A 15,479-nucleotide genomic window follows, 5' to 3' on the forward strand; every position below is an offset into this window, starting at 1 on the left:
TGGCTGGCCTGAGATGTTTAAGCCTTAGTCAGTCATTAAGCACATACCAGCACAGCATCTCCCTCGGCCAGGGGGACGCAGGACCAAAGGAGACCACCAGCCCCCGGGAGCTTTCCCATCCCTTCTGACCCACTGCTGGAGGCAGGAGGCACGTCGGATACGGCTCTTTTTGGGGAGACCTCCTGGGCACGCTCCTGCATGTCTGTGATACTGCCTTAGGCCACTTTCTTGGGGGACGTAAGGGCTGGGGAGCGTGTCCCGCAGGACCACCAGGCCAAGAGACCATCATTCCCTCCCCCGACGTTGGTGAGGACAGCCCAAATTTGGGATGGAGGCAACCAGTTCGATGTGATAGGATGATCAAAACAAACCTAAAACTCCAGCCTGGCAGCTCTGCATTTAAAGCTTGAAAGGAAATTAACATATTAATATATTAATTATGACTGTGTTTATGTCTCTGGAAAGCAAAGCTTTTTCCTGGCAGGTAGGGACATTTTCAAATCAACATTAAAGTCAGAGCTGGCATCACCATAAAACTGAAGGACCCAATGGCATATCTGTTGTAACCTCTGCAACTGGAGCCCCTGTTCTCTTCGTTAATGCACTCAAATCAGTTGGAATTAAGCATGTTGGACTTAAAAACCCGTTTAATTTCTCTAATAACTAGAGACACTGGCTAAGCATGTGCTCAAATGCTTTCCTGAATTGGGACCCAATTCCTACCCTGTTGGGCATCATTTTTTTTTTTTTTTATTATTTCTTTAAAGCTGAAATTTGCAGCAGGGTTTTTCAGCCAGGAATAGCGGACTGCAAAAAACACTTTCCACTGGCAAAGCTATGTGAATATACATTTTCAAAGGTCTCTGTAAATTACGCAAGGAGTTGGCGGGGATTAGAGCTGGGAAAAGCTGATCACGTACAAAGAGGGTCACGATCCCATCAGGTCACTGGAAAGAAGACAGAGCCCCAAGACATATCAGATGCCAGCCTGACGTACTGTCCCATTTTAGCCTCCAGTCCCAGCAAACATTAAGCTGTCGTTTTATTTATTAAAGGCTCAGAAAGCCTCTGGTTAATGCTTGGATTCGGGGTGGCACTGCATCTGCCTACCCGAGTGAACGGCAGCTGCAGACAGCAGCTCCCAGCCCCGGCACGGCGGCGTGGGCACCAGGGACGCATTCCCCGGCACGGCGACGATCTCCCTGCCAGGCACTGTCCCCTCAAGGATACTGGTCTGTCAGCTCGGGGACGGCAACATCAGGCCAGTCATCTCACTCCTATTGCCCATGGGCTCTCCATTCTCCATCAGGGAGGACACCACCACCGCCCTGTCCGTTACAAGGGCATCGCCTCTGACTTGCAACCTGTCTTTAAACCTCACCTCCAAGATAGAGCTCGTATATCCATAATGAACAGCAACTCTAGGGCACAGCTTAACTACCTGCCCTCCTCTTCCACATCTCAGCCCCCCAAATGTCCCTTTTCCCAGCCCTGACACCGTGCCCTCGGGCCAGAGCGCTGCCTTACCTCTCCCTAGAGGAGTCTTCACTGGGAGGCGAAGATGATGACTGAGATGCAGCCATCAGAACAACTGCTCCAGTGTTGGCAGGAGGCATAGGAAGCTCCGTCTCCTCATCCCCTGCCTGCCTTTTGCTGTTACCGCAAACCTAAGCTATCTGTCTCCCCTGCCAAAAGCCCTTCTCCTGCAGTTCCCCTGGACTGCATCACCCAGAGCAGTTTGGCTGGGAGGGTGTTGGGACCACAGCCCCTTACATTAGCAGTTCTCGATGTTTCCTCATGCTGCCCTGTCTGCTGTCTGGCTTGGTTCCCCTCTCCAACTCACAGATGAGGACTGGACCATTAAGTGACATGACATGGGTTACCAAAGCAGCCAGTGGCACAGTGGAGCTGGAGCTGCATCTCCAGGTTCACTCTAGGTGCCAGACCACCTCCCAGGCATGCTCAAAAGCCTCTCGCTATTGCTACAGAGAAGAGCATCCATGGATTAAGTAAGAGAAACTTCAGAGGTTTACCTAAGTTCACACAGCAGGTGAGAAGAAAGTCCAGGAGATATGAATTCAAGATGACTGCACAACCATGCCTTTGATATGCCTACGGTATTAATCATTGCTACCATCGGTAATAAGTCCTGTACCCTGTCTAGACTTGGAGGCCATACCTAGACTGCAGAGTCTGTGAAGCCAGCACAAAGGCTGCTTGAAAAGTTCTTTTTTTGAACATGAAAGAAACTGAGAAAATAAAGATGGGTCCTTTGTTGCAGGACTGGAATTGCAGATACTCGATTTTCAAGTCTGACATCTATTTTCTCCTCAGTTTTCACCAGGCAGAAGTTCTGCTTCTCACTGATCCTTAAGAGATTTGGTTTGGCAAGATCTTCTCATTGGGAAACTTGTGGGTAACCCCATATTCAGGCTTGCTGGACTTTTATCTGCCTTAATTTTACTAATTCCATCTCTATGCATCCAACGTGTCTCATCTGGAGACGTAGTGGTGCTGCCTGGAATGGACTGGGGGCTGAACCCCCTCGAACAGCACTTAATGGACAGAAGCAAAGGGCTCCTGCCGCTGTAGGATGAAACTGTGTCGGTAAAGATGAGCGCCAGGTGTGTTAAAAGATAAAAGCAAGTTAGGAATTCCCAAAGGGCTGGAGAGCTTGAGGCCATCTGCTCAGGAAAGGCAGGAGAGCAGAAATCATCAGGAGCATGGACTGGAAACTACCCAGAGAAGTGAGGACAGAGGCAGTGAGGACAGTGACATCAGCTGCACAAATTTACCCAAATCCCCTTAATCACGGAATGCTGTGTACGCACAGGGACTGGGTTTGGACATGGGGGTCTCCCCAGCAAAGACCAAGACCCCAGAAACCTCACCCCACACCAGCAGACCCCACTCGGCACCACGCACGCCCACAGGGCACGAAACCCCTGGAGACCTTCTAATTGCCAGAGAGAACCCAAAGCCACAAGGAGAGGGCATGGCTCTCTTTCCACACCAGCACAAAGGCATCCTTTTGGCTAATTAGGACTGCCTGGCTATTGCCTCCTTCCTCGCTCCATTTCATTTTATTATATTAATAGAAAAAAAGACTACTTTTCTCCTTAAACTGCCTCAAATTTTTCTCCTGTCTAAATTCATCTGGGCTCTGCGCAATGTCACCAGGTCAGTTTGTGCTCCTGCTGCAATTCTAATTTTGTCAGCTTTCCATTTTCTAGGGAGTTGGGGGATTTTTCTTTCTTTCTTCCCCACCCCCACTTCCCCCCAAGTCAAAAATGATTTTGCATAACAGTAATAATGTTAATGGCCCTGCACAGCGCATCCAGATTACAACTGCAGCTAGGGAGAAATAAACATCTCATCTTTGCCCTGCTGTTTATCTATCCGCAGCAGAGCCTGGTATCAGGTCAGAACCTGTAATTTCATTAACTTTATCACTCAGATGCGCTTGTTACTAGATGTCATTATTCAGCACATTGCTCCCGTGTTTTGTTTGTGCTGGGCTTCACTTTAGATGCTCCGGCACTGTGCAGGAGCAGCCCTCCCATCTGCATTGCTGCAGAGCGCTGCCTCAGACTTGGGAGGAAAGTTTGGCTTGCTGATCTGTGCTCTGCTTGCCCATGATTTGCAAAACATTTCTGCTGCTCGACCTCCCAGGCAGGGACTTCTCTCCTGTTGCGCAGGGCTGTACATAGAGTCATCCAGTACAATTCCCTACCTGACCCGATATATCCAGAAGAAACACGTGGGGAACGAGAAACCACGCTCTTCCTCGCGGAAAGGGCAATCGAGCCCAACAGCCGCACAGCGCAGGGTGTGCAAATCCCAAATGATGGAAAGCACCCGCCGCCAGCGCAACTCAATCACTGCCCAGCACGTGGGGGAAAGCAAGCAGTGCGGGCAGGTGGAGGGCAAGCCAAAATGCTCCATCTTCATTGGATTTGCCATCCCTGGTAATTAATGCTGGGAAGTGACACTTGAAAGAGCCTCTAGTGACAGCCCCAGTGATGATACCATTTGGAGCCCGCTGACAAGTCCCAACTGATGTCTTATCGCAACGCTACACTGCAAGAGCAGCAAGAAGAGCTTTTCCCTCCGGCACTGACGGACTCCCTGGGATGCGGGCACAGCTCCTCACCCAGCCCCGGTGATCGCACCGAAACCTGGCGGCTCCAGCCATGCAGCCGGGCACCAGAGGGAAGGCTGACCCTGTCCCTGAGCTAGGGCCATGCTCCAGCTGGGTTTCCCTTGACACATTCATCTTCGATCTACCTGTAAAACTGTGCCCGAGCAGAACTGATTTCCAGCCCCATGGGATCTCCAGGTACGCGGTGTTTGCTCACACCAACTGCAGAGTTTCTCCACCCCACCTGCCGCATCCCGCGGGAATCCCAGCTGCATCTGCTGCTCGCGGGCAGGTCGAAGCGCCTGTGTGCGCAGCACATCCAACGCCTCCCCAGTCGCTGTGTTTCCCACACGTGTGCAAACCAGGCCAGAGTGCAAAGCCCACAGCACATATAGTTCTATTTCTAGTCTAGAAATCCTAGATCTGAACTACAGCCACCTTGTCCTTGGCAATCCAGGCTCTGACCAGCTTCAGCAGAGACGAGTAACTAGCGCGTACCATAGCTTGACTCCTTGAGCAAAGCCTCACCCAAGATGGAAAAGTGCCCGTCTGGGAGGAAACACAGGGTGAACCGGCTCGGTTTGGAAGGATCAGACCAGGCAAGGCACAAACCTGCCTCGATCCAAGGTGCAAAGCCCGACGGCATCACAACCTGACTGGTGGGAGCATTTGTGAACATATTTCACAGCGTGGCATAGCTCTTGCAGCCCCAGCTTGGGGGATTTTTCAGTCAGTATAAGAAGTTCTTTATTGCCAATTCCTGAAGCCCTCAGATAGTTTAATATTCTGCCCTAGATCTTGTTTACTATTATGTTTTGAAGAGGACTGAAATGCAGTTACTGCTGTCTTCCCCAGTCACACAACTCTAAATAATTTATAGAAAAGCAAAACAAAGAAGAGAATATGAAAGAACAAAAAAGGTAGCTCAGTTACGATATATGAAGGCATTCATTTGTTCATTCTCACCGAGCAGAGGGTTGGGGAAACATCTATTAACACCATGGGCTGGTAACAGCCAGCCGTACACAAAGGGGGATGCCAACAGGGATGCTCAGATCAGCACTCGAGCACGGCAGATGGACCCCTGGGCACCTCCGTGCTTGTTTGCACAACGATAACCATCGCCATCATAATAATCTTGTTTAAAAGAGGAAAGAGTAAAAAGCACTTTATGGGTGAAAGAAACACAACCTCAGCCACCACTTATGACCATCACAAGCGCAGAGACCTGCTTTCCAAACACAATGCATCATCTGGGCTCTCCCTGGCTCTGTTGGTTGGAGCCGCAATCTCCTCCACAGAGCTGAGGAGAGTCCCTGTCCCCATCCCCGTCCCCCAGCACAGCCATCGTGGGTGCTCCAACAGGGACTGTTCAGGCTTTATGGGAATCCCGCAAGGTCACAGAAGAAGGGAAAGATGGGTCCAGCGTCACCCAAAAGCCCCTTCCCCGCACAGAGCAAGCCGGCACATCCCTTCCTTGCTCCTGCTGCAGTCACTCAGCAATTAGCACTAACGTACTTTGCTTTTGTTTATTCACATATATTTTACTGTGCATTGCAGGTGAACAATATTAAATGGCTACTAACGACGTTTCAATAAGCAGAGGTGGGTATTGCAGCTTCTGAGACAGACTTTAAAAATGCAGGCAATCAAGTGTGCATTAGCTGAAACGCTCTGGGGAAAGCGCTGCTCTTCTCCACGCAGGAGAAGCATCCCCCTCGAGTCACGTAGTTGTACCCATGCAGCCTGCAGTCCTTCCATCCCTGTGCACAGGCAGGGGGGCAGCACCCAGACCCTGTCTGGCCCTCTCGGCGACAGTTCTCCAAGTGCAGAGAATAGAGGAACATGGTTCAGCAGCACGAGTTTTATTTGCGGTTAAGAGAATAACTAAATAAAGAGAAGCCAGTCTAGACTACTTTATACAGGCTCTCACACTGGCCTCCTCCTAGAGCCCCTGAGCACCGTCCAGTAGTGCGTTAAGAGACACCACCAGGATCTGTCACCCACGGTTTGGTCTCTCCTCCTCTCCCAGGAGAAGCTGTCCAGGCAGGTAACGTGCCTCTCCAGCTGCTCAGCCTGCAGGAGCACTGCTAAGCCCTGTCCATACGGACTCTCCTCTGCTCCCACATACCTGGTATGGCCAGCAACGGGTGCCATCACGTCCACTGTGACCAGAGAGGACCCTGTCTCTGTCCATCCTATTGTGTCCAACCTTTGGCTACTCGCTGTGCCTACACTGGACCGCTTTACCCCATCAATACTCTCCTTCTGAGCTGGGCAGAGCTTTGGGGAGGGGGAACCAGAACTCCTCCAAATCCCAGCCCTGCACCTTCAGGGAAGGCACAAAGCATCCGCAGCACCTCGCCTGCTCAGGAACAGGCACCCCAGCCCAGCTCTTGCTGCCCAGCTCCCCGCGGCTACTACCAGGGGATTTATACCTTCCAACAGCGGCATTATCCAATATTATACCTTACAAGCAGTCAGCACCATAGGGACAGGCAGCAGCCAGAACCCACACCTATGGAATTGTATAGGCTTCTTTCTGATCTGACCTACAGATGCTATATAGCACTCTACCTGCCATGCCAAACACCACGGGCGGGAAATGGTTCACATTTGGGGTCTGTATCCATCCATCCATCAGATCCACATGGATTCTGCTCTGAGCTTCTTCCCGCAATGAGAATTTTCTGATCTGCCATTTCCAGCTCCACACAGGGCTCCTATGTGCTTGCCTTAAATCTACAGCCCTGATGACTTTGTTTGCGGGTGACTACAGGATCATTTGTCTGATTACTCAGAGAATAAAGCACAGGGGATGTTTTGCCGCTAGTGGAAAATACAGCTTTATGGAGCAGCTCTCCGAGGAGCATCAAGGCTCAGCAGGCTGGCGGAGCCCCAGCGCACCGACACATTCGCTCGCTAGAACTGATGCCCTACTCGACAGCAAGGCAATGAACATCTCTGCCACCTAGAGAGTAAAGACTGGCCTGATTGATGCCCATGTGCTAGCACTCACCCACGGCAATAAGTCAGGATGAATCCCAGCATTCCCATCCTGTTGAGGAGACAGGAGTTCCGGCGCTGCTGGAACAGCAGAAACAACTCCTCTGTGCTGCCCCGTGCACGGTGCTGCACAAATCCAGGGCAAAAGAGCAATTCCCTCCCTGGGGAAATGCCACCTCTGCTCTGCCAGCCAGGCATTCCCTAACCCACTGGGTGTTTCACAGCGGTCTCTGCTATTACTAGGACAAGATATACCACCAAGCCTGAAAGCAGAGCCACCAGCTTCCCATCTCATTATGCTGGGCAGGTTCACGTTGGAAACAGGAGACTGGTTTTGGAAGAGGATGTTGACAAAGGAGATGGGTCAAATCCTATGAATCCGTATCTCCATGGAGCTCCCAAGCACCCAGCTCACACGCTCCCGCGGCACCTGAACCACCAGCAAAGCACAGTCAGGGAGTGCTGCGAGAGGAGAGGACCTGGTCCTTGGGGCCGGCAATGACAGCTGAGAGCTCACAGCTACTGTGCCTCAGTTTCCCCAGCACCATCCAGAGGCAATTCCCCTCTCAGGAAAGGCAGCTCCAGGACAAGGTCTGCAAACCACCTTGTAGGTGACAGCTGAGGACCACAGCCTGGAGAGCCAAGTGCCAGCGACAGGGGCTATATATGGACGAGCCACCCTCTAGGTGACACCGCACAGGACAGACACCCTGGCAGGGGATGGGAGAGGGAAAGAGAAGAGGGAAAAAGCCACAAACCTTTCTTTTCATAGTCAGGCTTCTCCTCTCCACCCCGGCCCAGGCTCTCCAGCGTCCGCGTCACCTGGCTGCCAAATTCATCCTCCCTGGTGCTGGGCTCTGCCCGCCGCGGGGTCTCCTCCTCCTCCTCGTCCTCGTAGTCGTCCAGGATGGGGGTCTCACGGATGGGCACCCCGATGACCGAGTTGTGGGCCTGGAGGCGCGAGTTGCGGAAACTCTCACGGGCCTGGGGGCCCAGCAGCACCGAGGGGATGTAGTGGATCTCGTGGGTGGCCTCCGTGCTGGCGCTCTTCTGCGGGATGCGGCGGCGCTTGTGCCAGCGCCGCTGGGCATACAGAGCCACCATGAAGACCAAGAGGAGCAGGAGCAGCGCAATCAGCCCGCCCTGCAGAGGAGAGCAAAGAGCATGGGTCAGGAGAGGCACGGGGCACAGGGATGGGTCAGGAGATGCTGCAGCCAGTGTCCACGGACCCTCTCCCCTTCCACCCCCAGAGCACCCTTTCATCCACACCCCACGAACCGCACGCAGGCGGGTTCACAGAGCAGCCACCTCTGGGGCAGGACATCACGGGCAGGCGGAGCAGGGTGCCGGAGGTGTCCTTTAGCTGGGGACAGCACAGCGACACCCCCGGCTCAGCTCTGCCCGCTCTCCCGGGGACTTTGTTCTTACCACACACCCCTCGGGTCCCCACAGCCCCCCAGCTCACCCACACGCACAGTGGCCCGAGGTGGGCGAGCCCCCCCTCCCACCCCGCACGGGGAGATGGGAAAGGAGGCAATTGCATCCCACCACTTCGGAGAAAAAAAACTCATTAAAACAACCCAGCCACCGACACGGGAGCAGTAAAGCCTCAGCAGAGACACACAACATTTCACACAAACAACGGCGCGTGGTGCCATTTGTTGCAACCGCCGCTCCCCAGGGCACGGTTACTCCGGCTCCATCACTTCTGGTTGCGATTTGCCTATGGTTTCAACGAGACTTCACCTGCAGACCTGGGGGCACAGCACAACGTATTCCAGACCAAGACCTTCTCTGCAAAGCTCTCCTCTTCCCCCACCTCCAAATTTTATTCAATACCACTCCCAACTACGTTACCATAAAAAATAAAAAAAATAGTATCTTTACCAAAAAAAATAAACTTCCTAAATATCTATATGTTTGTGGAAGTGTCCTCCCAAGGGAGCCAGGCTGGGAAGTGCCAAAGGGAGCCAGCCCTGCATCTGGCTGTGCTGGAGGTTAAATTCAGCCAGTCGCTCAGCCCCGCACCGGCAAGAGCTGTGCCTGTGCCAGCTTCCAGCCTCTTAATCTCCACAGCGTCGGAGCAATTTTATCCCGTGGAAGACAAGCAAAGCAAGGCATGTAAATCAGGAGTGGTGTGAGCAATCGGGGCTTTGCAGCATGACACGGAACAGCCAGGGCAGGGCAGGCGTTTCTTTGGCACAGTGGATGCCACAGCCCAGAACTTTACAGAGCGTGCAAAAGCAAAGCGGAGACGTGCAAGTATTTCCTCTGCATTTGATACAAAGCACCATGCTGTACCCAGAGCACGGCTCCGACTTGTAAACAGGATCAGCTGTAAAGAGGTGGCATTCAAAACTGCAGCTCACAGGATGAATTAGCTGGGGAGAGGCCTCGGGAGCAGGAGCAGAGGAGAGATGCTTCCCTGGACCATCCCGGCACCACAACCCACCACAGAGAGGAACCCAGCCCAGCATCTCCCACCAGAACCCCCCGCCTCTCCCCCGAGATTGGCACTAACGGGAGAAGGGCTCAGGGATTCAGGAGGACATTGCTCAGCTTGACTTCCCTAATTTAGGTGACAGGCACCATCAGGAAAGGCAGCTTGGTGTCCAGGAGATGCTCGGGGATCTCTGTGTGGGAGAAGGGCAGGGCTCGCTGAGCTGACCGGGCTCATGCCCTGCAGTACCAGAGCACCTGAAAGACCAGTGGGATGAGGACCCTACCTGGCCTTCCACACTCAGAAGCAAGAAACAGCACAGACACCTCAGTCTGGAAGAGCAGAAACCTGTTTCCTCGGGTCTGCAGCACCTGATGCACTGAGACCCCCGAGCATCACAGCAGCTCCCCAGCACGAGCCACCCGCACCCCCGCGGCACCAAATAGGGGCCATTTCCTTGGAAGCCTGCTTTGCAGGAGAGAAACCACAGCACACCAGACCCTCCAAAAGGGAAGCCCAGTGACAAGGACACAGCAGGGCCACAAAATTCAACACTATGAACCACACTTCAACATCAGGTCTGGCTTGAGCGCAGGCATCCTTCCAGCAAAACGAGGGTTCTCGCGTTATGGAAGCGTTTCAGAACAACACTCGTGGATGTGACTACTGAGAAAAGCCTTCTCCAAGGCCTCACCACCAAGTCCCCTAGCTGGAAGTCGCCCATCGTGGTCTCTGCAACTGCAAAATGGCTGCAGGGCAGAGCAGGGCAGAGCACTCCGCTCCCACAGCCACTTGCCCTCCCTGGGAAAGCACAACCCGAGACAACCCAGATGCTCGGAAAAGGCCAGGGTGACTGAGAAAACCCTGCACGAGAAGCAGCTTTGCCAGCTGGACCCAGGAAAGGGGTCCGGGCACCTCTGGCAGTGCCGGGGCCGTGCATCTGTCTGCCTGGGCTCACCTTGTGTCTGCCCCCAGGAAACGGCTTGGAGCAAATAAAGCTGTCAGCAGATTAAATTAAAGATCTCTCTGCTTGGGAGAAATTACAAAAAGGCGTAAAGGCACAGAGGTTATTAGCGTGTTGTTCCCCGCCCCCGCCCCCGCAGCTCGGGAACAACAGGGTTGGCTCAAGGAAGCCAAGGGCTCCCAGCCCAACCCAGCCACGGCTCCTGCATCCTTTGGGGATGAGCCGGAGATCTCTGCTCTGCCAGCCACTGAGACGACGGTCCCCTCTCTGCCTGGGGAAGGCCAGGGGTGCCCGTGCCAGCCCCTCGGGTGAGCACTCATGGGCTCATAGCAGGCAGCTCAGTTTCAACGTGCTCCTTTCGTCCCTGACCCCGTGCCAGCAGCTGCTTGTTGAACCACACCGCACGCACTGGGAGAGCTTCCTGGGAAAACGGAAAAAAAAAAAAAAAAGAGAAAAAAAAAAAAAGAGTCAAACTTAGGAGGCATTCAAGCCAGCCTCATTTTAATCTATTTTTCATGTTAAATTATCCAACTGAGGGAGCGGGAGAGAGAAAGGGGAAGGAAGGGATAATATGAGAAATGTTTTATTTGACAATGTGTCATTCGGAAACTGATTATTTCTGTCTCCGAGCTTTTTAATATTCCCAAACAATGGCCGAGCCGCACGGGGATTTGGTATTCTAAGGCTGGATTTATAATACTCTGTTCTGCAGTGATAAGAACACGGGCCTTTAATCCTCTGAGCTGTGAACATGCATATTCTCCCACGTAATGTCCTTCCCGACGCGCTCCCATGTGCCCTGCGCCGGCCGAGCAGGAGCCACCGGGCGCCGGAGGGCTGCTGGGACCCACAGGGGAGGAGGAGGGATGGGAGGAGGAGGATGGCGGAGAAGGCGGCTGGCGGGGACAACCCCTGCGTCTGCAGAACCGCAGGGCTCGCGGCACTGGAGCAAACCTCAGCTGAAGCTGCAAAGCAGCAAGGCTGGGACTTATTTGAAGTACAAAAGGAAAACCGATGGAAGAAGCCACCTCGAAGACCAAGAGATCAGGCGCTCATATAAATTATGAAGGCTGGCAAGCTGCCCACCCAGAGGGCAATCACTGTTTGGGCATCCGTCCGACATGCTGAACAATTTCTGAGCAGCAAGAGGATGCACGTGCTTCTTCAAACACAAGCCACCACCCTTCCCTACCAAAGCCCTGAAAGACGAGGGAATCCTGCTGCTCCTCTGGGATCTGGACAAACTTGCTTGCAAAAGGCTCTGGCCTTTCCTGGTCAGCTCTGCTCCCCATCGTAGGGTGGACGTGGCGTGGGTCCCCGTAGGAGTCCGCCAGCCCTGCAGCTTTGTAGTCAAACACAGCACAACCGCAGCGACACAGCCCAGCCGTTACGAAAGCAAGCCCTGTGGTCTGCCAGCCACCGCGCCAAAAAGGGCTGAAGTCACAGAAGAAGGTCCCAGGCTGGAAGAGAACACGGTTTGGGCTGGCCGGACCTGTTACACCAAAGCATCCCTTCTGCAGGTCAAAGCGAAACCGGTGCAAAACAGCACAGCATTCAGCCCGGCGCTGAGCTGAACCCCTTCTACTGCTTCTGCTGAACACTGATACAAGGTTTTGCCCTGGGTGAAAAAATATCCTGATTTCTTTTCTAACTTTGAAGCCACTATTGCTCCCGCATGACATCCAAAACCAATTATTGCCCCACATTGTGCTGACAACCAGCCCCATCGCTACCTACCCGCTGCTGGGTGAAACGGGGCTCTCGCAGCCCAGGGCCATCGCTCACTCCAAGGACGGTCCCCCGGGACAGCCGGGCTCTGCCCAGCACAAATCCTGCACCAAAGGCCCCCCCATCGCATGCTGCAGCTTCAGAGAGCTGGGGCGAGCAGGACCCCGATGCCAGAGCATCACATCGCCCTGCGTCGTCCCAGTGGGTGAACCACGGTAAGCAAATAGGTATCAGCAATAACCACACAATCATCGGAGCTCTTCACGCTGTGTACTTTTTCCTTTCTTTCCTTTTTGGCCATGAAGGTAATTAAACACTAGAACAATTTAGCAAGGGTTGTAGTGGATTATCCATCACTGTCAATTTTTTTTTTTTTTTTTTTTTGTTTTTTAAATCAAGCCTGGATGCTTTCAGAAAAGTTATGCTTTATTTCAAACGAGAAATAAGGGCTTCAGAGAGTTCTTGTGCCTTGTGTGGCACTGGAGGGCAGAGCAGATGACCCCACAGTCCCTTCTGGTCTTCCACTGCCCCAATTTTGTCCTTCCCACATTTCAGCTCCATAGCACCTTACCTCTCTTTCAAGCATTTCATCCCCTCCCAGGTCAACCCAGACACAGAAAGCACCACCAGACCCTGAACACAAGCGGGCAGGTAAGGCACGTCCACCGAACGGCACACCGAAAGGGGAGATGCCACCAGCACGGACCAAACCTCGGACCTCCGCAGCTCGGTACACAAACCTCTCCTGGCTCATCTCTGCCATTGCCGAGGGCTGTAATAAAGCAGCGCTCAATGAGCAAGTGTAGCAAACATTTGCATTAGGTTTTAGCCATGCTGTAATTTGAGCTAACGGATTTCTAATTAATTTAACTAAAAGCGATGGCCAACGGCAGCACAGAGACCCTATAAATGCCGTTTCACCAGGCAGAGGCTTGCTCCCGGGCACAGATCCTCCAAAGCCACATCCCAAGGCAAACCACAACCAGAAGCAGAGCTCGGATCACCCGCATTAGCCATTATAACAGTGCCTGTTAATTGGTAATCAATTCTCACGGCCAAACCCTCTGCTGCAGCCAAACTCAGAGAAGACACCCATCGGTGCCCAAGCTGGCTGGGGTGCAGCCCCTGGTCTCTCCATCCTCTCCCAGCTCCACCAGCAGGTCTCTTTGCCAGGCCAGACTCCAAATCAGGACCCCCATGCCTGCACCCCAACCGAGCTGCACTCGCGAGAGCTTTGGAAGCAAAATACCACATTTAACATGTTGGGTTGCACAGTGTCTGCTTCTTCCCTTTCCAGATCAAACCTCCGCACCACACTAGCTTCTCCCTAGGACTCCTTTGCCTTATTGCTCTTTTTCTCTTTGCTGCACCTCTCAATTTAAATATTTCTCCTGCAAATCTTAATTAACATGCTGTTTGCACCTTCTTTCAGATCATTAACGATGAAAAATAAGGCTGATCTCTGCAGACATCTCTCGGAGCCTTCCCTCTCCTGCGCACTGCCGTTTATCATGACCTCCTCTGCACCCTGCTGCTTCCTCGCCCTCCCGGGGCACAGGACATACTCGCAGATGGCACACGATCCCTTTGGCTTTAAAGAAACAGCAGGGCTGGGGAAAGGAATTTATAGTGTGCTCTTCCCTAGAGTGGGGATAACACCAGCCTCCGGCTGTCATGCCCATAATGGGGGAGTTTGGGCTGTTCCCTGCAAAAACAAGGTTTCTGCACCCACGGCACCTCCGTCTGCCTCTCCGTCCTCCCCCTCTTGTGTCCGTACACAGTGGCCCATTGCAACCAAGTCTAAAAAGGCAAAAGAGGTCCCAGAAATACCAACAGCCCTTCAGCTCTGTGATAAGAGGAGATCGGCAGAGGAAAGAGGCCCCGGATCACCCCGTCCACTGACGCAGGTCGCACACGAGGGCAGGGAGGAGTTCTCAGAGCCAACCGAACGCAGGCGAGGAGGGAGAGGACAGCAGAGAAACAGGGCTTTGGGAAACAGGCTTTGCAAGAAGCAGTCATGTCTCCTGCAAGAGGAAAGCAGGGCTCGTGGATAGAAATGGAGCAATAGCACCTGGAGCTGGGGAAGGTGCCGGATCCTGTCGCGGGAGATGCTCCCGCGGGCGCAGACCTGACCAAGCCTGCTCGGTCCTCGCACAGCCTCTGCCAGCAGAAGGGATGTGACAACGTAAACCAGGGATGGAAAGATGCTTACTCTCCTTCCTGCGCGGATGGCACAAGAAGTTGGGAGCTTGACTTGCAGCAAGGATCGTTCGAGAAGAAACGTAATGCCAAAAAGCATAACGCTCCCGGGAGAGCTGGGACAGCTCAGTCACTGGAGGTCACCTGCCCAAAGTGCAGAGCGGTGCTGGCACGCCTCGAGGATGCGGGGGTCCTGCCAACTGCCCCTCCTGAGAGCAGGCAGCTTTTGTCTGGAGGACAAGTTGCCCACCCCATCTGCGAATCTCAACCACCCTCTGACAGCACGTACCCCCACGCGCTGCGAGGCTCAGTAAATGAGTCCATGGGCAGGTGAGCATCAGGCAGGGAAACTGAGGCAGAGCATGACGATGAGACCACCAAGGACAGACAACAAGTCAGCATGAAGGATAGTGAGGAAGCTATGAACACCAGGATTTAAAAAAAAAACCCCAAAAAACCCCAAACCCAAAAAAACAACAAAAAACAAAACCACACAAAAACCCCAACCCCCTCAAACCACCAAACAAACAAAAACAACCAACAAAAAACCCCCACACCACAAAAAAAAAAACCTCTAAAGAGATCTGGATCCAGTCCTGATCTCAAAACCACTTGACCCCACCTCTCCATAAAAGACAGCAATGCTACAGGGCAAAACTACTAAAAAATACAGCATTTTCTCCCTGTACGCTTCAAATCCCCATTTGAGCAACGCTTCACCAAGGTGCTTAACCACACGCTTAACTTTAAATCTGTGTTTAATTCCCATAACAGTCCATGAGACTACAGCATACGCCTCAGCACTTTGCTGAGCAGGAATGGCTGCTTGAATTGTGGCCCGAAGAGAACTGTATTATGTCTTTTTTCTCCTCTTTCCACAGCTCTTACAACATCATCAAGCTCCAGCGATGATGGGCCACTGTCTTCTGTTGTTGTCGTTACCACAACCATGTCACCTAACCGTGCCCAGAGCCAAGAGCACCCATGAATCACCCTCTCCA

At 53.0% G+C, this 15,479-nt stretch overlaps 1 protein-coding gene across 2 annotated transcripts in view; it reads right to left on the reverse strand.

Annotated features, from left to right (window-relative positions):
- The window catches only part of ASTN2 (astrotactin 2), a 360,503-nt gene that overhangs the window by 259,365 nt on the left and 85,659 nt on the right, over positions 1-15,479 (reverse strand). For both annotated transcript variants that reach the window (XM_069771376.1, XM_069771377.1), the window contains exon 3: positions 7,906-8,290. In XM_069771376.1, the coding sequence (XP_069627477.1) occupies positions 7,906-8,290 (385 nt within the window). The remainder of the gene's footprint in view (positions 1-7,905; positions 8,291-15,479) is intronic.

This window comes from Haliaeetus albicilla, chromosome 26 (genome assembly GCF_947461875.1).
Source record: "Haliaeetus albicilla chromosome 26, bHalAlb1.1, whole genome shotgun sequence".
NCBI lineage: Eukaryota > Metazoa > Chordata > Aves > Accipitriformes > Accipitridae > Haliaeetus > Haliaeetus albicilla.